Here is a 21,295-nt window from a genome sequence, read left to right as displayed (position 1 = left end):
TTTTGGTTGAGGGTCCCCATCGTCCACAAGTCAAGGGCCCAAAGATCTGCTGCACGGAGACTTCTCCAATCTGTGTGATGTTTGGCAATTTACTATAACCCGTAGGGGAGGACGACCGTGGGTGGTACCAAAGGGGACTGCGTTGCTAAAGGTCTAAATTCTTCCATTCTTCCACTTTTCGAATGAGCAAGTGTGTAGCCGCGCGTACAATGCACACTCGCTACTCCGCCGCTTGCGCTCGTCCACAAGCACATGGAATTCTCGTTTTCATCTCATGTCCACGATTGACATTATGGAATATACTATGCTCTGGGTTGTTCGATGAAAACACGGACATGCGATTTCAGATCGCCTGCAAAATAAACTATAAAAGCAAACTTTGATATGATGCGGCCCAAAGAACCACCAATCTGCATGTTGCCCTTGGATGATGAGGGGAGGTGGGCATCGTCTATCGTCCCATCGCACACCGACACTCGTATAACGTTGAACGTGTTCCAAGGAGGATGATTTCTTTAGTCCACGACAATGGCCCAGCTGCTGATAGATTGGTTCATCGTTGGCCCGCTCGTGCCACTTGCATCATTGCCCTTCGCCTAGCGAAACTAAAATGTGGCCCGCTAGTGCGTCAGACACGTAGCTGATTATGCCCAGCTTGTGCCAGTTGCAAAAAGATGTTGAAAAATCTGGCCCAGCTGGCGTGTCAAGAAATACACCAGGGCCAGATTCCTCTGGTGAAAAGCATAAAAAAGCGACCACCCAACCGCTCCCGCCGTTCATCAACTCTTACTCTTGATCGTTCAACTCGATTCCCACCATGAGACATTTCTACATTTGTCAATCTTCCTACTCTCTTCAACCTGCACAGCTGCATCTGTTACCTCCCGTCTCTTCAGACATGCCAAAGAAATCGATGAGGAAACCAAAGTCGAAAGCCAATGCGGCACCCCCAACTCATTCCCTGTCCACGGTCGAGCCCTTCGCGTTCACCCCACAGTCTGCGCCCGCGAATGACGAGACAGACGTGGTCACCGCCGATGATCAAGTCTACCTACGCGACCACTCAACAGCTCAACGCACGGTTTTCACCATGACGCCCGCATCAAATCCCTCCCCAGTTACGAGCTACACGAGAAAGTTGGTGGAAGAGGCCATGGCAAACTACTTGCAGAAGAGAACCAAGAAAAAAAAAGAGAGAGCAACTGGTGATCGATCCAGTCGCTTCAGAAGATGAGCTGCCGGTCAATCCGACGCACTTTCAGCTACCAGCATCATTCCAGCTTTCAACGCACAAAATGATGATGAAGAGGTTAAAGGTCGCTCAATCTCGGAACGCATTTGCAGGAAAACCGTATGAGAAGCGGCCAACAAAGGCATCGGTTGACAAACCATATGAAAGCCGGTGGAACAGCCGGCAACCGATCCAAGATGGGATGTGGAGGACGGGGGGTTGGTTTGGGTAGCGGAGGGTGAGGTTGGTGAGAGTCAAGGTGCCGGTTGTCGGCCAGGTGTGGGTGGGGTGTGGGACACAAGAGTTCGCCGTCGTTCTCGATCAAAGCAACGAGGTGTCCACGGTCATCAAGCCTGATCCAATTACCGAGGCAGAAGAAGATCCAAAATCAAAAAAGATCACAGCGATTTCGTCACAGCCTGTCGTAACTGCGATCAAAACACCGAAGTCGTTGCCGCCGTGGCTCCAGCAGCGGAACCATCTGCGAAGGGAGGCGAGATGCCTAGCCCACACCCCCTCCTGGTACGGGCTGTGGGCGCCACTAGACCAATGGCTGCATTTGTCCACTCCCATCCGGCCCTCACCACAGCGGCTGGTGTGGGAGTCGGACTCTGCGTCCTACCACTCGTCTTGCTGACCAGTCCAATGATATTGTCGACGGCGGCTACGTACAAGCTTTTGTGTTCAACGAGAGTCAAGGACACACTACACCATTATTCGGCCAAGTTAGCGGACGAGATCCGACGGGCAGAGCAAACTTCATCATCATTTTATGCGTGGAAAGCTGGAAAGACGCGGGTAGTTGAAAGTGCGTGGGATTGACCGGCAGCGGCACTACATTCCGTGAAGGCATCCGGGTATCCTCGCCGCCGGGGCTCACAAACCGTCCCTCAACCGCAAACTGTCTAGAATTCTTTGCTAGCAAATACTTTGTTATGATTTGCCACCACAGCGGCTGGTGTGGGAGGCAGACTCTGCGTCCTGCCACTCGTCTTGCTGACGAGTCCAATGATATTGTCGATGGCGGCTACTTACAAGGTATTGTGTCCAACGAGAGTCAAGGACACTCTACACCATTATTCAACCAAGTTATCGAACGAGATGCGAAGGTCCAATGAGAGTCAAGCCTCCGACCCAGTCGCGCAAGTCAAGTGGGCTGTGGGTGAGGGTGAGAGGGCAAGCGGGAGGAGAGGGCTTGGGGTTGCAAAGAAGGCGGGTGGGTTTTGATAATGCGTTGTCTGAGTGCAAGTATTACAAGGGGCTGGGCGTCATATCGTATTACGTTCCTGTAACGTGGGTAATGGAATGCGGAATGATGTCTAGTCGGAGTCTGCTGTTTGTACTCGCTTAACAGTCTGCATTTCCAACGTTAGTGGGCGCGGGAGGGAAGGAAAGGGCTGGGGCTTGCAAAGATCGGCGACAGTGCACCATTAATATATGCTACGATATACCCCACCATAGTACTTTCATGAATAACCTTGTCCGGTTTCTTGCGGAGAATCGAATCTCTCAATTCCGTTGTTGATGACCAAACGCTGGACAACGCGCATGTGGCACAGCAGCTCTGCTCTCCGCAAGGCAGCTGTCAAAATCCGCCCACCGCTGCCAAACTTCATGGCGCCGAGCCGCTGCAAACGTGCGCCTATGTATGCGCAATTTTCTGAGCCGCCGACCATGTGCGTCCCCTCGCAAGTTCTTGATACTGAACGTCCAATGTCTTGCTCTGCCAAAAAGCCATGATCTCATCTGTCGGACTCCAAAATCTATCGGTAACCCAGCAATTACCGCCTGTATTGATATTTGACCAATATGGCCTTGGCTTCCCGGAACATACCAGTCGGACCTTTGATTTGCTGATCATTTTGACAGAAGCACGGTTCAGATTTCCCTCAAAATTGACCCTTTTATCATCAGCGGCTGCACTCTCAATTGCTGTCTGTAATACTGGAGAGGCAGCCGTTTGCTTACCAGCTGAATATTCTGGGTGCTGTGGAACGCAGTATCTCGCTGTTCACGGTCGTGTGTTGACGATTGCAGGTCGATCAAACCTGGTTCCACATATTCTTTACACTGCCTAGGTCTCCTCCCACTTTGACCCTAGCACTGTACTTTTAACTACGATGAGCACAAGATTTAGTACAACTCAAACCGCAACTGCCAGTATGGCAAGTACGACGCCGCCAGCTGCACCAGTCAGTGCTCCAGCGAGCTCACAGGACAATGGCGATTCAAACATAGTCATCATTGTAGCAGGAGTGACGGCAGGTAAAAGAAATAGCTCAAAGTATTGCAGACTACTACCATACTAAGAGCGTAAAATAGCGGCCGCATTGCTAATTACTATTATCATCGTGAGTGCTTGGATCTACATCAAACGCGAGAGAGCCAAACAGGCTGCCTGGTGGGCGCATCGCGATATGCTCCAGCAGGACAGCACGCCCATGAGCGGGCTCTACGGGAAGCCGCGGAGCGATCATCTCTTCCCACCACCTCCAATAGACTATTTAACTCCTCTGCCTCATGGACCCCCGAACATGGCACGCAGAGAGTCTCGTGCCTCTACCGTGAGGAATGTCGCCAGTGAAAGGGCGAGTCTAGGCAGATCTTCTGTAAAGAGTTTAGCGCGACAAGCAAGACAAGGCGATGAAGCTGCTCGAGCTGAATTAGCGAGTCGCTTTCAAACGGTTTCATCTCTCATGGGGTTGACAAGTTTTCCAGAGAGCGATCCAGGTATTATTTCAATCTGATATTTGTGCGGAACTACAAGTCTCTGAAAGTACGGGAACACCAGACATTACCAACCCTTCTAACACGGTTCTGTCCTTTCTGGAATCTGCAGCTACCGTTCCTAGATCCAACCTAGAATACACACCGTCTAGTTTGTCTCGAACAACACCAGCACCGGCTCTCAGAAGGTCAGGAAGTCGAATGTCAAAAAAATCCTCTTCATCCAGACCACACGCAGCTTCACCCTTTACCCGTTCCCCAAGCGTAAGCAGCAATAAGGGGTCTGCCATTTCTTATGAAGATGCCCGTATGGTTGCAGAAGCGTTTCTGAGAGATATACAAGAGTCGACTGCAAGAGTGCAGGCGTGGGATGACCGAGGATCGGTGAGAACTGGGCACAGTACTGCCGATGTCGCAGGCTCTAATTGTGACTGGGGTGATGGTGGGACCACGGTGGAAGGAGACGAACCAGTTGCCCATCTCACTAAGGAATAGACTCTAAGAGACATTAAATACATAGTAACATTATATAGATTCTACATATTTTGATTATTTTATGCCAAAGTTGGCACAAATATGCGCAGAGTGAAAACGTTGTCCACATGATACATACAAACAGAACAGTGTCGTTAGGATAGCGTACTTGAGTAATAGCGGGGGAAAGACCGCGGGAGTGGGGTAAACCCTGCGATTCCATATATGCATTGGGAAGATTGGCATCTCACCATTGCCCGTAACGTCCTCCAACGTGCGGCGAGAGTTCAACACAGCGGAAACCTTTTTGAAATTCAACGAGACAAGTGTCTCACAGGTCCGCAAAGCAAAGAAATGGATCATGCTGCAATGCATGCACATCAATGATGCACTTTGAAAATCTACCCAGATCCCGTCCTCATCTGGCCAATCCTAACCAAAGGTCATTGAACCACAGGTTGCGCATTGTCAGGGCTCATTATTGTTACCACAGTACTCCGGTTAAACGGTGAAAACTTAACATTTATTACATATATCAGATTTACAGACATTCATTGTACAAATTCTCCCAACACTGCATTGAAATTGGGGGCACTAGATCTGGGCACTTTGTCGTGCAGCGCTAATGCAAGTCCTGAGCGAGACGGTGTTCTGCCATCCGCAAGCACGAGCTGTAGCGTTGTAGCCACAGGTAGCAGAGTTGTAGCAAGCAAACTCGGGCTTCCACACGCAAGGGCTGAGGACAGCATCGCGAGAGTTGACCACGCAGAGTTCACCATTACAGCCTGCCCGCCGACAAATGGGAGGAAGAACGGGGCTCGGGACAACGGGACCAGGAGCCGAGGCGGTTGCCGTGGCTGCATCGGTTGTAACGCCCAGCGTGATGGGGCCGAGGGTTGCAGGAACGATTGCCGTAGCGGTTTCTGTTACAGCAACGGTGGTGGTTGTAGCGACTGAAGTTTCGAGTGTTTCCAACGTTTCGGTCGCAGTCTCGGTCGCAGCTGCGGTTTCGGTCGCAGTTTCGGTTGCGGTGGCCGTTTCGGTTTCGACAACCAGCGTAGCGATTTCACTGAGTTGCGCGGGAATCGTTGCAAAGGCGGGCGTAGGGCGAACGCTAAAGTCACCTTGAGGGATACCCCCTTGAGGAGCAGGGAGAGCTTTCACTGCTGCCATAGCTGCTGCTAGCAATAGAGAGACGCTGGTCAAATGCATGATGATATTTGTTGATAGTGTGCAAAGACGGAAGCTAAATTGGAGGGCAGTTTATTTGACGTTGACCAGAGCAGAAAATGAGGGAAGATGGAGAAGAACTGGGTTTTTATAGACGAAGCAGTAACCGTTCAGAAAACCGAGACGCGTGCAAACCCGGCGGGCCAAATAACTTTAGAATAGTGCTTTGAAAAGATAGATATCAAGCCCAGGCTGTGTCAAGAAACATCCCTCGTACATGTGGCCCGAAATGGGCAAACAGCATGAGATACCCTCAACCAGACACGCACGGTCCTTTAATATAACCAGAGAAAGTTGCGATGATGAATGATATGGTCCTAAAAGGAACCTGACAGTAGCAAAGAGGGGTTTTGGACATCCGGCAAGAAAGCTTTCTTTAATGGTGAACAAGTAGCGGACATCGTCGTCCTTCTGGAAACTGCGATCCTTGACAAACAACTCTTACGTAATCGAGCCCTCACCACCCGACTCGCACAGAGCAAACGCGCGCTACAAACGAACTGGACGACAACTCATTCCTAGCGCAGGAGTGCAAACCTACTTAACCATGGCCGAACCGTCTGCACAATGTGGGTTTACATTCTCTATCGACGATTTTGATGAGTGGGCTTGTATTAACGTTCTGGACTGCCTCAAAAAGCAAGCAAGAAAGATGCGAAACGGCGCGTAATTAAAGATATGATATCCGCGCCGAACAACTTTGAGTGCGTATCCTTCAATCTCTTTGGTTTATAATGTCTGTTTGCTCTGGCCGTGAATGTCCAGAGGAGCGTTGAACCCTTTGGGTAACGCCGTGACAGTACAACAGAACCGAGGGCATGAAAATGGTTGTTTCGTTTCTTACGCTTGGCTCATTCCTCTCCCTTATTCTTACAAGTCAGTCATCGCTTACATGCTGCAACTCCTGATCAAGCGGAAACCGTTTTACAAAGATTAAATACCTTGGAACGGAACATCTCACCGAGAGTTGATGACCAGTCAAAGTACCAAAACTATGTGACATCCAGCGGAGGCACCTTGGCTTCAGGCAGTGGAGGTCCTTCAGGGCAACCAGCAGAAGGCGTACGGTCTTTCAAGGCACTCTTACAGCCATGGCAAAAGAAAGGACCCGTACAGGGTGATGCCAGGAACTCTGTTTCAGCACCACCAACAGTCGGCGACAGGGCACCGGAAGCTCCCGTTGTACAAAGCAACAGTGTTCAATCCTTTACATCTATTACCGAGAATTCTTCTCGGCCGTCAACGGCTGGCGGAAGCAAGACTAGCGTGTCTCGTGCCACTGTAGAGCGCTCGGTCGCTGCCAAGATTTATTTTGAGCAGTATTTTGACCGCCTGTACAAATCTGGCCCTACCGCAAGAGCAAAAAGGCGTCTTCAGCTTGAATCAGAGTTATCAAACATGACAATGACCGAGTCTGAGAAACGCGTTGTTCGTCAAGAATGGCTTCACCGTGAATCGGAGCGCATGCGTCGTATGCGGGAAAAGCTTTCCATAGCTGATTTTGAGTCCATAAAGACAATTGGGCATGGAGCTTTTGGGGTTGTCCGGCTTGTCCGACAGAAGAGCACTGGTGATATATTTGCCATGAAGATACTCAAGAAATCGGAAGCGATAAAGCGGAATCAAGAAAGTCATGTTCGTGCTGAACGGGACCTTTTATCAGAGGCTGCTGAGTGTGCCAATTGGGTCGTGAGGCTGGTATATACATTTCAGGATAACGAATTCTTGTACTTTGTGATGGACTTTATGCCCGGCGGGGATCTTTTGAGCTTGTTGATAAAGTTGGATATTTTTGAGGAGGACTTTGCCAAACATTACGCAGCAGAAATGATTTTGGCTATCGAAGAAGTGCATAAACTCGGGTACGATTGACAGAATGCCAAAAGTCAGGATCTGATCACTCATATATATTATCAATTTAGAGTAATCCATCGGGACATCAAACCCGACAATTTTCTCTTTGATGCAGACGGCCATATCAAAGTCACTGATTTTGGGCTAGCTACAGACTTTCACTGGGCCCACGACTCTGCATACTATGAAGAGCAGCGAAGAATCACGATGCAGCGTGCCTACGGGGACGGTGAACCCAGTGCCAGCACATCTCCATCCTCCTTGACAGGGCTGTCTTCAATGTCGACTGAGACCAGTTTACTTGGTGAATCCGAAGCTGATATCTTCGCTCCACCGCCGCATACCAAGATTCTGCGCTGGAGGGATGCAAATCGAAAGCAGCAAGCATTTTCGGTGGTTGGAACGAACAACTACATGGCTCCAGAAATTCTTCTCGGGACTGGGTACGACAAAGCGTGCGACTGGTGGTCTCTAGGCGTAATTATTTTCGAAATGCTCTACGGCTTCCCGCCATTTTGCAGTAAAACCCGGCAACAGACTAAACTCAAAATTGTCAACTGGCGACAAACCTTGCGGTTTCCTGCTGAGCCAAAAGTCTCCAGAGAAGCACAAGATCTGATCATGAAGCTGATTTGTGACAAGGAGAGTAGATTAGGTAGCGGACCAATGTCGGCTACCCGCAGGTCATCCAACACAACACCCCGTGCGTCCGCTGCATCTGTAACCTCCCCGCTGTCGCAAATGTCTGGTGAAGGAGATGCGGCAGCAATAAAAAAACACCCTTGGTTCCGTGATATTGAATGGGATGAATTGGGAAGCCGTCCAGCGCCATTCCGTCCAGATCTAAAAAGCGAAGTGGACACATCCTATTTTGATGAAGTGAACGAGGAAGATGTGATCAAAGAAGCCTGGGGAGGGAAAAGCAAGGGAGCTGCGGATGAGACTGAGGACATGTTGGATATGAGAAAAAGATTGGCCTTTGCAGGGTTTACATATAAAGCACCTAGAAAGGACAGAGGAGAAGGAAGAAGCCCTGTTGGGGCTGCATTTGGTAGTCCAGGACACCAGAGCAAGATGGGGTCGCCCACATCTGGTGGATTTGATATAGAAGGATGATATTGTATCTCCAATGTATTAAATTGTGTTTATGTGGGAATGGATTGAAAAAATTGCACTTTATGATGCTCGACATGGCTTCCTTGGTCGTGTTTCGCATGTTGCTTACTATCTATTCAAAATCATCTGGCTTTCTTTTTGTTTCCCAGATGCATTGCTGGGAGAACATATTGGACCAAGGGTTCAATGACTCGAAACAGTCCGAATGAAAAGATAATCGCACCTGGAAGTTGGAAAAGAAAGTTTATTTCAAAAAGCTGAGCTGGTGACTGTAGCCTGTGCCAAAATGAGCGTGAAGTTCTTGCTGCTTCGCTCACAAAACCAAGTGTTTTAACAGCGCATTTATATGCCGATGAATGCCACACCGCTTATACTATCATCATAATGGGCCACACCATTAACTCTTGCTCAAGTATCCTTTCGTGACAGCGTGCCCAATCTCAGAAAGTATTTTAACCAGGAGAGCCAAATGAATTGGCGATGTGGTTGACAGGTTAAACATCATTCGAATGACGGTTGGATTGTACATACATTTCACGTGGGTGCTCATCAAAACCAGTTCGGCCAAAACGCATGGTTGTTGGTGATCGCAAAAATGGGAATTACAGAAAAGATTGGTAAGTGCGGGGTAAGAAACCGCCTTTGTTAGCTCCAGCTGCTCCTCACGAAACTGAAATAAGCCCTTTTTTTGCAGCGGATATTGAGCGTGAAGTGAGGGCATTTGGACATGTTTGCTTGCGAACTACCATTAACAGAACCCAATCTCCACTCACAGATTGCGCGAACGCAAAAGAACAAGGCGACCGAGTACCATCTCGGTCTGCTCAAGGCAAAGCTCGCCCGGTATCGGGTGATGCTCCTTGAGCCGACTGGAAAGAGCGGACCGAAGGGTGCAGGTTTCGATGTGGTCCGAAGTGGGGATGCGAGAGTGGCAATGATTGGGTACGACACTTTGTGAGATATTTGGGGGGTTCTCCTCTCACGAATTCTGCTGATGCTGTGATTCAGATTTCCATCCGTGGGAAAATCTACCCTATTATCTAAAACGACCGAGACAAAATCCGAGGCAGCATCGTACGAGTTCACAACATTGACTTGCATGTATGTGAGATGTCGGTGGACTGAGGGGCTGGATCACATGACAGCTAATGATGGACTATGAATTGCAGTCCAGGGAAGATTCATTACAATGGTGCACAGATCCAGTTGTTGGATCTTCCCGGTATTATCGAAGGCGCTGCACAGGGGAAGGGTCGTGGAAGACAAGGTACGACGGAGAAGATGTTTACTCCATGATCCGGATAATATTATTCACGTTCCATTGTCAGTCATTGCTGTTGCCAAAACCGCCGACCTGATTTTGATGATGCTGGACGCAACGAAGGGCCCCCGCCAAAGAGAGCTTCTCGAAGCCGAACTTGAAGCTGTCGGTATCAGAATCAATACGCACAGGCCAAATATTTATTTCAAAGTCAAGAAGGGCGGTGGTATCTCTTTTAACAGTACTTGCAAGTTAACACATTTGAATGAGAGGATGGTATACCAGGTATGATGAATGTGGCGATTGGGAACTTTGAAAATAGAGCTGACTGTTGAATTGCTTATACTCTGACTAGATTTTACATGATTACAAGGTATTGTTGCTCGCCTGCCTCTCAGTGATCAGTGAACATCTGGCTTACTCGCCCACGCTCTCTTGAGAAGATTCATAACGCTGAAGTGCTAATTCGTGAAGACGCCACCGTGGATCAATTCATCGATGTCGTCCTTGGCAACCGTAAATACATTTCCTGTCTCTATTGTTACAACAAAATCGACGAGGTGAGCGGATCGCCGTCGTCTTTCCTACTTGTCCTCTCGGATATCTCACACGTTTTACTAGATATCTATCGAAGAAGTAGACTCTCTAGCCCGCGAACCCAACACTGTCGTTGTTTCCTGCGAATCCGATCTAAATCTCGAGTATCTTATCGACCAAATATGGCATCATTTGGATCTTATCCGAGTTTACACAAAGAAGAGAGGGGAGTTTCCTGATTTTGATGGCGGATTGATTTTAAAGAGAGGAACTACAGTTGAAGGCGTTTGTCGGAATATTCACAAGAGTTTGGTAGACGAGTTCAACGTGAGTTTTGGTGTTGTTATTATTAGAGGAGGTTGTGTGCTGACGTGACTTTGAGTATGCTTTGGTGTGGGGGACTTCCACAAAACACAACCCACAGCGAGTAGGGTTAAACCACGTAGTAGAGGATGAGGATGTGATACAGGCAAGAATTGAGTCGGTTGTTTTTTCTGCTGTAAAGATAGCTGACAATGTATACAAGCGCAGGTTGTTAAAAAGAAGTAATATCGTGAACATTGAGACGTGGATACATGTGTATGTTTCTTTGGCTATGTTTATAGATTGTCTACAAGGAATCGGGGCGTTATAACCCACTTTGGATGCATCAAAATTCTGAACACAAGAGATTACAGTTTTGAAAAAATGTATACAAGAGCGGCTCCTTCTAATCAAGCCGGCACATCATCGAAAAAAAAATGAAAAAAATGCTCTACCTAAGTGATCAAGCTATCGAAACTATCTACTATCCCCCAAAAGTAAAATCCGCAATTTACGAGAACAAACGCTTCTCATAAGAGTGCAATCCATGTACACCCCCCTCCAACTGCGCACTTGCAGTACGCTTCTCAAATCGCACCTCACCATTGACAACTGCGTCCCTCAAATCCACCAAAGTTCTTGTTCCAATGTCTTGCAGCGAGTGCTGAACCCCGGTGGCAAGGTAGCCCAAGAACTTTTTTACAGATCCCTTGTCTACGACTGCGCCCGCAACACCCTGAGCCACCTTGATTTTGTCCGCCTCTGAGAAATAACGTTTTCCAGCCGCATCACCCTTTTCCATGGCATCAATTGATCCCATTCCACGGTACTTTTTCAGACGTTGGCCTTCGTGGTAGTAGTATTCACCAGGTGATTCAGATGTGCCTGCAAGGAGAGAGCCCATCATGACAGCCGAGGCGCCGAGGGCAAGGGCTTTGACGATATGACCAACATTGCCGATACCTCCATCGGCAATGACAGGTACGCCGAATTGGCGGGCGAATTGGGATACCCGGAACACGGCTGTTCCTTGAGGACGACCGCACGCCATGACTGTCAATCCAAGTCAGGTGAGCATTAACAGTCGTATACCGGCTGGCCAACTGGCAACACATACCTTCTTGAGTAATGCAAATACTTCCACTACCCATTCCAACCCGCAATGCATCAGCACCAGCCTCGATCAACCGCCTTGCTTGTTCCTGTGTTACGACGTTTCCGGCAATGACATCAATGTGAGGGTGGGTTTGCTTGATGTACTTTATCATTTCGATCTGGAAGCTAGAGTTTCCTTGGGAAGAGTCCAACACGACAATATCCAAACCAGCATCCACAAGAGCTTGCAATCTGACACGGTCTTCGTCGTGAGTACTGATGGCCGCAGCAACGAGGAGCTGCTTGCTAGATGGCATCTTGGACGCCCAGGGATAGTCTCTTGCTTTGACCAAATCGGAGCGGGCCAAAAGCGCGGTGAGACGACCTTGACCGTCAACGATAGGGAGCTTGCCCTTTTTCGAAGCTTTGAGAATTGTGTTGGCTTCAAAGAGGGAGACACCCTGTGGTGCTGTCACGAGGTCGGTGGTCATCACATCTTTAAGAAGGCGTTGGCGGTCTTCCAAAGTTTGGAGGAAATCAATGTCGCGGGATGTGACGATTCCAAGGAGTTTAGAGTGGAGCTTTCCATTCTCGGTGATGGGAATGCCGCAGAATCCATACTGCTGCTTAATGTTGAAAACGTCCTGGACAGTGTGTTCGGGGCCCAGACATTTTGGATCCGTGATGAAACCATTTTCGAATTTCTTGACCTTTCGGACCATGTCGGCTTGTTCCTCCACGGGACAGTTGTGGTGAATGACACCCAACCCTCCGTTCAAGGCCATGTGAATGGCCATCTGGGTTTCGGTGACAGTGTCCATGGGACTGGAGAGGAATGGAGTTTTGAGGGTGAATCTCTTTGTGATTCTGCTTTCGAGTGAGCAAATGCTGGCAGGAAAGTCCACATAGCCGGGGAGAATGAGAAAGTCATTGTAAGTAAGACCACCCGACAATTGGGGGTTCATGAGCTCTTCGGCCGTAAGACCATCCTTGACAGGAGTGGATAAGAGAGCTGCCAACCGCTTGGCGCGTTGTTCTGTGGATTCGTTTGCATTGGCAGCTGGAGCCTCTGAAAAGTCGGGGAAGGGCCGCTTGGCAGGAACGGTGGTGGCAGGACCGTTGGTGGTGGGAGTAGATTCGGCGGCCATTTCTCGTTCGTGCGATGTTGCAAATGAAATGGAGGAGGGGAGCGGAGTTGACATTTCACGAGAGGAAAAACAAATTCAAACACAACCATTGTGGCACAGCATCATCGACCAATCATGATATGCGTGGCGCAGAAGGTTGCTGTGCCTCTGTTGCTATGACAAGTCAGGTGACTATGACCCCTCCGAAACCCCCTTTCTAACCCACAGATCCCCACAAGCGGCCACTTTCGGAGATAACAGATTGCTTAGTATGATTTGATAAGCGTGATATCTTATCTTCCACTTTAGTTTTGTTTTTTGGGCTTGTCGTGTGAGTTTTTGTTGTTTTGACGAGGAAGGGGAGGTTTAGATTATCGCATCTTTTGATCTTTTTGTTGGAGTAGATCCTTTGGTGGGGGACGTTAAAGGAAAACGAAGGATTCTTCTAGAGTGTGTTTTGGCGAACGCACTAGGTCGATACCCCCCCTCCCACCCACCAACAAGAATGAGTTCCAACACATTGTCACCGAGACAAGCGCCGGCTACGGCCGACGGGGCGGCCAACGTCTTTGTCATGCTATGCTCAGCCTTGGTGCTTATCATGGTGGGTGAGAGATATGACGTTGTTTGGTTTTTGTTTATCTCGCAAGTGTGCTTACGCACTAGCACGTTTCGTGTGTGTGCATGTGTATTAGATTCCTGGGTTGGGTTACTTTTACTCTGGCTTGAGTCATCACAAGAATGCTCTCGTCTTTTTGCACCTTTGCATGCTGTCGCTGGCGATCGTCTCGATCCAATGGTTCCTATGGTGAGTTTTCCTTACCGCACATTGGGTCTGCTCAACACAGGGAGCCCAACACTAGGGAGTGCAACACTGGGAGACTCACGGATCTTAATACCAGGGGCTTCTCCATCTCCTTTTCACCTTCCGGCGGACCGTTCATTGGCAATGGCCACTATGCCGGTTTGAAGAATGGCGGCGAAGAGCTTTACCCCGGCACAGTCTTGTCGACTGATGTGTTTGCCATGTTCCAAGCCATGTTTGCTGCACTTACGGCGGCATTGCCCTTTGGTTCGGCTGCAGATCGTACAAGAATATTGCCGAGTATGCTGTTCATTCTCATATGGACAACTGTCGTCTACGGTGCGTTTGTTTCCTTGTTGGGCCTTTGCTCATGTCCAAAAACTAAAGTTGCTTGAGCAGATTTTGTGGCATACTGGGTCTGGGCACCAAACGGATGGCTTCGAGCCCGGGGATACCTAGACTTTGCTGGAGGATGTCCAGTTGAAGTCGTATCTGGGTTTGCTGGTCTCGCCTTTGCTATTTATATGGGACCACGACGAACGAGGATCGCCGATGAGAAACCCCACAATGTTGGGTAGGTTCTGTTTAGTTACTCAAGTTCCATCATTTGTGCTCATTGGGCCACGGATGCGTAGATATGTCATCCTCGGGACCGCATTGTTGTGGTTTGGCTGGCTTGGGTTCAACGGGGGAAGTGCGCTTACAGCCACCAGGCGCGCAGGAATGGCGATCCTAGTCACCAACCTAGCGGCTTCCGCAGCAGGTCTGGTGTGGATGTTTTGGGACTACCTATACAATGGCCATAAATATTCAGCGGTCGGTTTCTGTGTCGGAGCCGTAGCTGGTCTTGTGGCGATCACACCAGCAGCTGGGTTTGTTGAGCCATGGGCCGGCGTGGTCATTGGAGTGATTGCCGGAACTGTATGTCGGTTTGTCGCCGATATAACCAAAGGGAAAATTGATGACACACTGGACGTGTTTGCGGTTCACGGCGTTGGCGGCGTGGTATGTACCTGGAAAACGCACAGACCCGACCATTGCGCTGTCTGACTCATCCATCTCTTATCCTCAGATTGGCAATCTCCTTACGGCCATTTTTGCCGAACGGTCCATTATTGAGCTGGACACTCAGGGGATTAATGGTGGATGGATGAATGGCAACTTTAAGCAACTTTGGATTCACCTATATGCGACCATCACAGTGTATGTCGTTGCATTTCTTGACCAACCCGACACTCGCCTGTGCTAACACTACATGTAGTGCCGCGTGGTCATTCTGTCTCACATATATTGTTTTCTACCTCTTGGACAAGACGCCTGGACTTCACTTGCGCGTAAAGGAGCGTCACGAGAGTTTGGGACTGGATTTGGCCCAGATTGGAGAATATGCATGTATGTATCCATGCATTTGGTGACCTGGAAAGGACAAGAGCTGACAGAATCGTAATGCAGACAACTACCATCGACCGGAAACCGTTCCTCCCATTGCCGGTTTCGGACACGGTTCCCAAGAAGCGCAAGACCATGTTGACAAAAGGACACATGGCAACGGCAATGGTGTTCCGCAGCAATTCCCATTAGCGCAAATGTCTGAAATTCGGGTCGCACTGCCCGATAGTTCGACAACGGCGCTGAATGCCGCCAATGCGTCAGATCTCGCCATTGAAATCGTACCAGCCAATGGTATTCACGGACGACCCACTTCTCCTCGTCGAACGGAATCGATTGCGTAAATAGAAAGAGTGACTAAAGGCAGTGTGTATGGAAGATTTTTAGGGAAAGTTGTTTGGTTCCCACTATTGTACATAGCGGATCGGACATAATTCCTCGCATAGGATTCTTATTATATTTTATAGGCTAGGAGGGAATGAAAAATACAATTAACATGTTCAAGCACCTGCGTTGTTCATCTTTTGCCAATATTGAATTAGATAGATCAAATGGTTCGTTCCATTTCCATTCGAATGCATTAAAGGAGAGTCACGAGGTCTTGTGACAAATTTTCACATGTCGATGGTCACACAAAAAGTTTCCTTAAATGACAGCCCATGTGACGATGCACCAGACACGTGGTAATCCATCTGTAGATTTTAAGGGCAAGCCCGACGAAACGACGACGACGACGAACGAACGACGACGAGGAGGGACATTAGCATTTTAGACCTTTTTGTTTTTTTTTGCATAGACCATCATGCTGGATCACGCCTTGGGTCGTCCCTCTGCGGGACTGAAGCGGATACAAGTATTGGTGTTTGCCTTCATTGCGTGAGTAGCGGGGGAGATGTGGAGTCAGCCTTGTGTGTCTTGGGGCTGACATTTGTGGAATGTTTAGGTATCGCATCATAAAGTCGCCAAAGGCAGGACCCAACATGATGGCTTTGAGATACCTGGATGAAAAGTTTGGTGGGTTGGGTTTGTCGTCCAACTGTTGTTGGATGTTCAAAGTATTGACATGTTCATTGTGGTCTGCCAGCGTCCCTTCCTCCGTGGAAAATCGTTTTTGGGACCTTGTCTATCGCTTGGATTTTGAAAAACTTTTTCTTGACTTTGGGTTTGAATGGTATGTACGCTTTGTTGAAAGATTCCCAAGTTGGTGTTAGTTACTAACGGTTGTTGCTTTGGACAGCACCTGAACCTCTGGCAAGAATGGTGCGTTCCCCTGTACCTAGTCTGTGAAATTATCTTGAATTAATCTTCTTGTTCGTTCTGCTAGTATACCCGCAACTTTTATAGAGCTTCATATGTCTTGACGAGTCTTGACGCCGGTTTCCTGACCGCGATGAATGTGCGCCCAAAGTTCTTGAGGGACATCCTGTCGGTCCTATTTGCCGCCTTTTACTTGGTGTTCCCTGACACTGCCGACGAAAAGGTATGGAAATACTTTGTCGGTAATTATGACGCGACGCTTACGGGCTTGTCTCGCAGGTGCGCAAATTTAGGGCTCATCCCACGATCGAGATGATGCGGGTTTCCTGGGAAAAGAGTATGAACCCCTACCTTCGCCTTGCGACGGCTGCAGACCGTCCCTATGTGGCGATCCGAGAAGATATTATCATTGAACGTCCAGACCCGCCGTCAGTCAGCTCATTTCCCGATCGAGAATTGGGCCCCATAAAAGCTCGCCTGTACTTTACCGGCACGCGGGATGAGCTGCGACGGTCCCGAGAACTCATCTTGCTCCTTCCTGGTGGAGGTTTTGTGGCCATGCCGCCAAAGTGTCACGAGGACTATGTGTCGCAATGGGCAGTCATTTCCAAAGTTCCCATCGTTGCCATAGAGTATGGCAAAGCACCCGAGTTTCCTTACCCTTTCGCATTGGAGGAATGCTTTGATGCTTACAGGAGCATCGTAGAGTCCAACGGTGGAGCGATTGGATTCGAAGGGTGGTATGAATCGGATGCACAGGGACATCAATTGAAGAAGGCGCCCATCAAGATTGTGATGGTTGGAGATTCTGCGTAAGTGTCTGGTAGTCGTCCCCTTGAACAAGGCCGTGACCTTTTCGCTAATAACCTCCCACATGGAACTCAGTGGTGGGAACTTGGTTGTAGGGGTGGTTATGCGTTGCTTGGAAACCTATGAAAAGCACATTCCCCCACCAAATGGCCTTGTGCTTATTTACCCGTGTCTTTCATTTGATATGTCTTGCTGGTACGTGGGAATTGCTGTTTCTTTGGCTCTTGTAAGGTACCTGTTCGCTCATTGTGTCGTTCCTCGTCAGGATGCCATCGGAGCAACTCAAACTCATGCGCGCCGAATCCCACAAGAATTTATCTCTCAAATCTCTTTCAGAATCAAAGCACAACATCAAAAAGAACTCTCCCCTCACGCCGCAGGAAGCTCCGCGGAAGATTGATGTTTTGAAGGACGAGGTGGACAGGAGTAAATCTTGGTACCACATCTTTAAGCCACGGCCTTCGCACCCTCCGGGTCCATCAATTCCCAGTTCGTTGTCCATGACGTCTCGCATGTCCTACTTTACCGATCGGATCATCACGCCAGAGAGTATGTCTTTACATGTGATTCTGGTATGCCGCATCGCGCCTAATTTGTTCTTGGTTCCAGTGATGCGTGCCATGGCGCTTCTCTATCTAGGGACATCGCCCGTTCCAGTTGATCTTGCCTCGGACTACTATCTGAGTCCCGTCATGGCACCGGACGACCTGTTGGCTCGTTTCCCAAAAACGTATCTTCTCTGCGGCGAGAAAGATCCGTTCGTCGATGATACCGTAGTATTTGCTGGCCGTCTGCGCGAAAACAAGCAAAAGGCACGGAAAGAGTGGGAGCGCATGATGCGCAAGGTCGAACATGGCGGCGGGGTTGAAGCTCTTGCAGACAAGAAGCAGAAACAAAAGCTTGCACAAGCGAACGGCACCCATATGAATGGTACCGCCAACGGAACTGCTAAAGGAAACGGAGCTGCCCCAGAACGAGTTCGCACGCACATATTCTCCCGTGATCCGGACACTATGGTCCGAGTCAAGATTCTGGAAGGTGTTTCGCATGCCATGTTCCAAATGCTTTCTCTCCTCCCTGAAGCCAAGCAGGCGACTCGTATGACTGCAGAATGGTTCACAGAGATTCTCAAAGATCCTGGTGTTGATGACCACGGCGACGACCTGACTGAATTTATGATTCGTGATATCCATCAGCGGGACCGTGCGCCATCAGGACCTCAGGTAGGGCCTTACTACCCAGCTTATGGTGTCCCTCAACACGCACCTTGCCCCCATATCCGTGTGGATGGCACATGCGACCCCCAAGGATCTCACCGGTCTCTAAACGGTTCGGTGAATGGCTTACACGCTGAAGACCGATACGGATCTACTGGAAGTGTTCGTTTTGAGGGCTCTGGTGATGAGGACGCTTATTCCGATTTGTCTGACTCTCCTGATCCCATCCCCATTTTGGACGAAGTGGATGAGAAGCACATTTTGGAGAGACGAAGGACCGAGATTGGAAGTTTGCTTTACAGTATAGATGGATAGATATTTCTTTGTTTCGTTTTTTTATATCTGTATGTTCTGGCTTTATTGAGTTGGGAAAGTTTCTAATGGATTTGGTATTGTGGCCTGACGTTTGTTTATCTTGATGATGATCACGTGCTGTGTCCGCTCCTGTCGGACGTGATGAAGGAGCTTTCGAAGCACGTCTTGACCAATCCCGCACGACAAGGACAGGATTTTGTTCCATGTCGCGCGATAGTACCATAGCTGCAAGAGATATCGATGTAGTTACTTTCTAATATTCCAAATTGACGAACAAATAGAGCCATCCTGCCCAATATGGACCCACGCCGGCGTGCAGGGCCTATGCAACCACACCTACGTGTTGCGTCAGGTCTAGGAAGCGCCGGAGGAAAGGTCTCTAAAGGAGTGATACAAAAGTATGAAAAGAAAGTGCTTGATAAAGAAGTGACCATTTGTTCTAGATATCTTTTCGTACTGACTTTCTGCTATTGATTGCTAAAGACCCAAACAGCCGAAACCACGATCCACCGAAACCCCACCTTCCTCCCACCCATCCCCATCCTCGCCTCACACTTCCTCAAGTCCCGATACTCCCTCCCCAACCCTGCGATTACAACGATCCCGCATGTCTTCACCATCCGGAACACCGAGATATATGAGTTCAACCCAAAGTTTCGCGGCAAAAGTCGATAGTTCACCTCGACCTGGTTCACCTCGAGGTGGCAGTCCTCATGCAAGTTCACCTAGTAGATCAAGTCGAAATACGACGCCACGTGCGATAGTGAGAGATTCGCCAGCCAGCGTTGATCTTCAAGTGGATGTTTCGCCTGTGTCGTCAGTTGCGGACTCTGTACGTGGCGAAGGGCGGAAAAGGAAAGGTTTGTGTTTTTTGGGGGTCTTGTTGACTGATTTGATGCTGAAAATAGGTTATTGATTCCATGGACAGTCAGATATGTTGCATCACGATATATGGCATCCACAACATCCGCAGTGAGCAAACCCGCACCACAACCTGTACATAGACCAGTTTCCAAACCTGTGACAGTCCGATCGACGTTGACAAAGAGTGTTGTGGAGAGTCGACCTGAACGCCCGAATGTGAGAAAAGTCTTGGGGGAACAAAATCTGTTGCGGGAGAGGAATGTGATGGCGACGCCAGGTGTGGAATTGAAACGGAAGAGCATGGGACCGAAGAGCGTAGTCAAAGGAGGGCTTCGTGCGTCAGGTGAGATTGCATACAGAACGTTGACGGGTGCCTCTGGGTATTGATTCTGAACATGGTATTTAGAGTTGGACGCACCTCGGTCCTCTTTGCGGCGTACCATGGCAGAAACCCGGCCCTCAAAATCTTCATCACAAATGCTGGCAAAAGCGGCTGCTGTCCCATTGGTAATACTCTATTATCCTTTTCCTAGTCTGAATGCTTTGTATTGACCTTCAATATCAGCCAGCATCGCCCGTACCTTCCCTTGCGCCTCCGTCAGCACGTAAACAGTCGTCTCTAACCCAGTCGAATCCATCCAGAACAAATTCATCGACACCAATCGAGGATACCATACTGGCACTTGAAAACCGCTTGTTACAGTGGACGTTTTTACGAGCGAATGCCCAAAAGGCATTTGAGGAGAAGAAGCGACAGGCTGAGGTATGATTCATCTTGTGATGTTTGCCATGCAATATACTGATATCTATATCGGACCATTAGGCGGAGATTTATACCTTTTGGCAGCGTGTAACAGAGTTACGGGAGGAAGTACATGGTGAAGAGGAGACGGTGCGACAGATGGAAGAGCTCGTGAAAGTTATTGGACCTTTGAGGGAGCAGGTGTGCAGTTTCTTCGCTAATTTACAGTATAAGAGTTCCATGGTTAACTTGTTTTTTAAAATATCTAGGAAAAAGCTATTACAGAAGCTGCACAAGCTTTGGAAGCCTTTTCAAAAGGTTACGATACTTTCATGAATGGATTAAGAAGGAGTGTTGATTGGCTTCCAATGAAGGGGGTTATGATTTCTGATGCTGGTATGTGCATTATGTCAAATCCTTTGCATTTGTTGCTATTGCTAAAATCAACCACTGCAGAGGAACTGCGAAATGTATTGAAGGATACTACCGAGGAGATGCGGCATGTTCTTCAGGATGAAAATGGGCATATTGAGCAGGTTCATATCTTTTTTGCAAAATAGTCCTCTACGTAATCCAGGTATTCAACCTACTACTCTCATAGATTGCCATGCTCTCCAATCGCTTAGCAGCCCTCCGGGACGCTATCCAACAAACCACAACAGAAATGGACGAATGTGTAAAATTGGCACAGGAACTGGCCAGGATGGAACTTGTTGAAAAGAGTTTTGTAATAGGGAGATTACAGATGAATGAGAAGAAACGGGAGGGATGGGCTTGGGAAGGGGATTAGGGAGCTTTTATATAATTTAATAATCTTGTGGAATAATGCTTAACAGTACGCTGTGTACATGAAGAGAAAACTTGGGCAGCGACAAAGGAGGTTCCATATTCGAAAGAAGGGCCCGCGGTCATAAATCAAGCGCAGCAATCATGACAGTACG

At 48.7% G+C, this 21,295-nt stretch overlaps 9 protein-coding genes across 10 annotated transcripts; 7 read left to right on the top strand and 2 right to left on the bottom strand.

Annotated features, from left to right (window-relative positions):
- Positions 1–579: 579 nt before the first annotated feature.
- SPPG_04056 (uncharacterized protein) lies at positions 580–2,687 on the top strand. The gene has a single exon (XM_016752302.1). The coding sequence runs from the start codon at positions 818–820 to the stop codon at positions 1,232–1,234; it is 417 nt and encodes a 138-aa protein (XP_016608995.1). The 5' UTR covers positions 580–817; the 3' UTR covers positions 1,235–2,687.
- Positions 2,688–3,393: 706 nt separating this feature from the next.
- On the top strand, positions 3,394–4,453 carry SPPG_04055 (uncharacterized protein; the record flags this gene model as incomplete). Its single annotated transcript, XM_016752301.1, has 3 exons — positions 3,394–3,496; positions 3,554–3,961; positions 4,023–4,453. The coding sequence occupies 3 exons, from the start codon at positions 3,394–3,396 to the stop codon at positions 4,451–4,453; spliced, it is 942 nt and encodes a 313-aa protein (XP_016608994.1).
- Positions 4,454–4,905: 452 nt separating this feature from the next.
- Positions 4,906–6,048, bottom strand: SPPG_04054 (uncharacterized protein). Its single transcript, XM_016752300.1, has one exon. The coding sequence runs from the start codon at positions 5,642–5,644 to the stop codon at positions 5,027–5,029; it is 618 nt and encodes a 205-aa protein (XP_016608993.1). The 5' UTR covers positions 5,645–6,048; the 3' UTR covers positions 4,906–5,026.
- Positions 5,970–8,738, top strand: SPPG_04053. 2 transcript variants are annotated; one of them, XM_016752299.1, is made up of 4 exons: positions 5,970–6,231; positions 6,303–6,366; positions 6,544–7,524; positions 7,585–8,738. In XM_016752299.1, the coding sequence occupies exons 1-4, from the start codon at positions 6,210–6,212 to the stop codon at positions 8,630–8,632; spliced, it is 2,115 nt and encodes a 704-aa protein (XP_016608992.1). In that variant the 5' UTR covers positions 5,970–6,209; the 3' UTR covers positions 8,633–8,738. The 2 variants fall into 2 exon arrangements, with proteins under 2 accessions (XP_016608992.1, XP_016608991.1); XM_016752298.1 differs by having other exon boundaries at positions 6,540–7,524.
- A 466-nt stretch (positions 8,739–9,204) lies between these two features.
- SPPG_04052 (developmentally-regulated GTP-binding protein 2) lies at positions 9,205–11,208 on the top strand. The gene is made up of 11 exons (XM_016752297.1): positions 9,205–9,249; positions 9,327–9,343; positions 9,408–9,574; positions 9,641–9,733; positions 9,802–9,899; positions 9,961–10,178; positions 10,249–10,266; positions 10,337–10,453; positions 10,515–10,757; positions 10,813–10,899; positions 10,962–11,208. Exons 1-11 carry the CDS (start codon positions 9,228–9,230, stop codon positions 10,977–10,979), a joined length of 1,098 nt encoding a protein of 365 aa, XP_016608990.1. The 5' UTR covers positions 9,205–9,227; the 3' UTR covers positions 10,980–11,208.
- Positions 11,086–13,029, bottom strand: SPPG_04051 (inosine-5'-monophosphate dehydrogenase). Its single transcript, XM_016752296.1, has 2 exons — positions 11,851–13,029; positions 11,086–11,786 (listed from the first exon to the last, which is right to left on the bottom strand). Exons 1-2 carry the CDS (start codon positions 12,974–12,976, stop codon positions 11,245–11,247), a joined length of 1,668 nt encoding a protein of 555 aa, XP_016608989.1. The 5' UTR covers positions 12,977–13,029; the 3' UTR covers positions 11,086–11,244.
- Positions 13,030–13,229: 200 nt separating this feature from the next.
- Positions 13,230–15,656, top strand: SPPG_04050 (ammonium transporter). Its single transcript, XM_016752295.1, has 8 exons — positions 13,230–13,559; positions 13,651–13,763; positions 13,858–14,099; positions 14,160–14,334; positions 14,396–14,765; positions 14,833–14,963; positions 15,022–15,152; positions 15,213–15,656. Exons 1-8 carry the CDS (start codon positions 13,461–13,463, stop codon positions 15,491–15,493), a joined length of 1,542 nt encoding a protein of 513 aa, XP_016608988.1. The 5' UTR covers positions 13,230–13,460; the 3' UTR covers positions 15,494–15,656.
- A 181-nt stretch (positions 15,657–15,837) lies between these two features.
- SPPG_04049 (uncharacterized protein) lies at positions 15,838–18,836 on the top strand. The gene is made up of 9 exons (XM_016752294.1): positions 15,838–16,025; positions 16,093–16,163; positions 16,234–16,320; positions 16,387–16,409; positions 16,474–16,629; positions 16,686–17,218; positions 17,292–17,411; positions 17,482–17,765; positions 17,826–18,836. Exons 1-9 carry the CDS (start codon positions 15,952–15,954, stop codon positions 18,746–18,748), a joined length of 2,271 nt encoding a protein of 756 aa, XP_016608987.1. The 5' UTR covers positions 15,838–15,951; the 3' UTR covers positions 18,749–18,836.
- A 95-nt stretch (positions 18,837–18,931) lies between these two features.
- On the top strand, positions 18,932–21,215 carry SPPG_04048 (uncharacterized protein). Its single transcript, XM_016752293.1, has 9 exons — positions 18,932–19,146; positions 19,232–19,608; positions 19,677–19,955; positions 20,019–20,119; positions 20,178–20,375; positions 20,436–20,555; positions 20,624–20,750; positions 20,811–20,890; positions 20,956–21,215. The coding sequence occupies exons 1-9, from the start codon at positions 19,046–19,048 to the stop codon at positions 21,142–21,144; spliced, it is 1,572 nt and encodes a 523-aa protein (XP_016608986.1). The 5' UTR covers positions 18,932–19,045; the 3' UTR covers positions 21,145–21,215.
- The last annotated feature ends 80 nt before the right edge of the window (positions 21,216–21,295 follow it).

Source organism: Spizellomyces punctatus (assembly GCF_000182565.1).
Source record: "Spizellomyces punctatus DAOM BR117 chromosome Unknown supercont1.6, whole genome shotgun sequence".
Classification (NCBI taxonomy): domain Eukaryota; kingdom Fungi; phylum Chytridiomycota; class Chytridiomycetes; order Spizellomycetales; family Spizellomycetaceae; genus Spizellomyces; species Spizellomyces punctatus.
The sequence above is the reverse complement of the archived record's forward strand: the minus strand, read 5'-3'. Positions and strand labels throughout refer to the sequence as shown.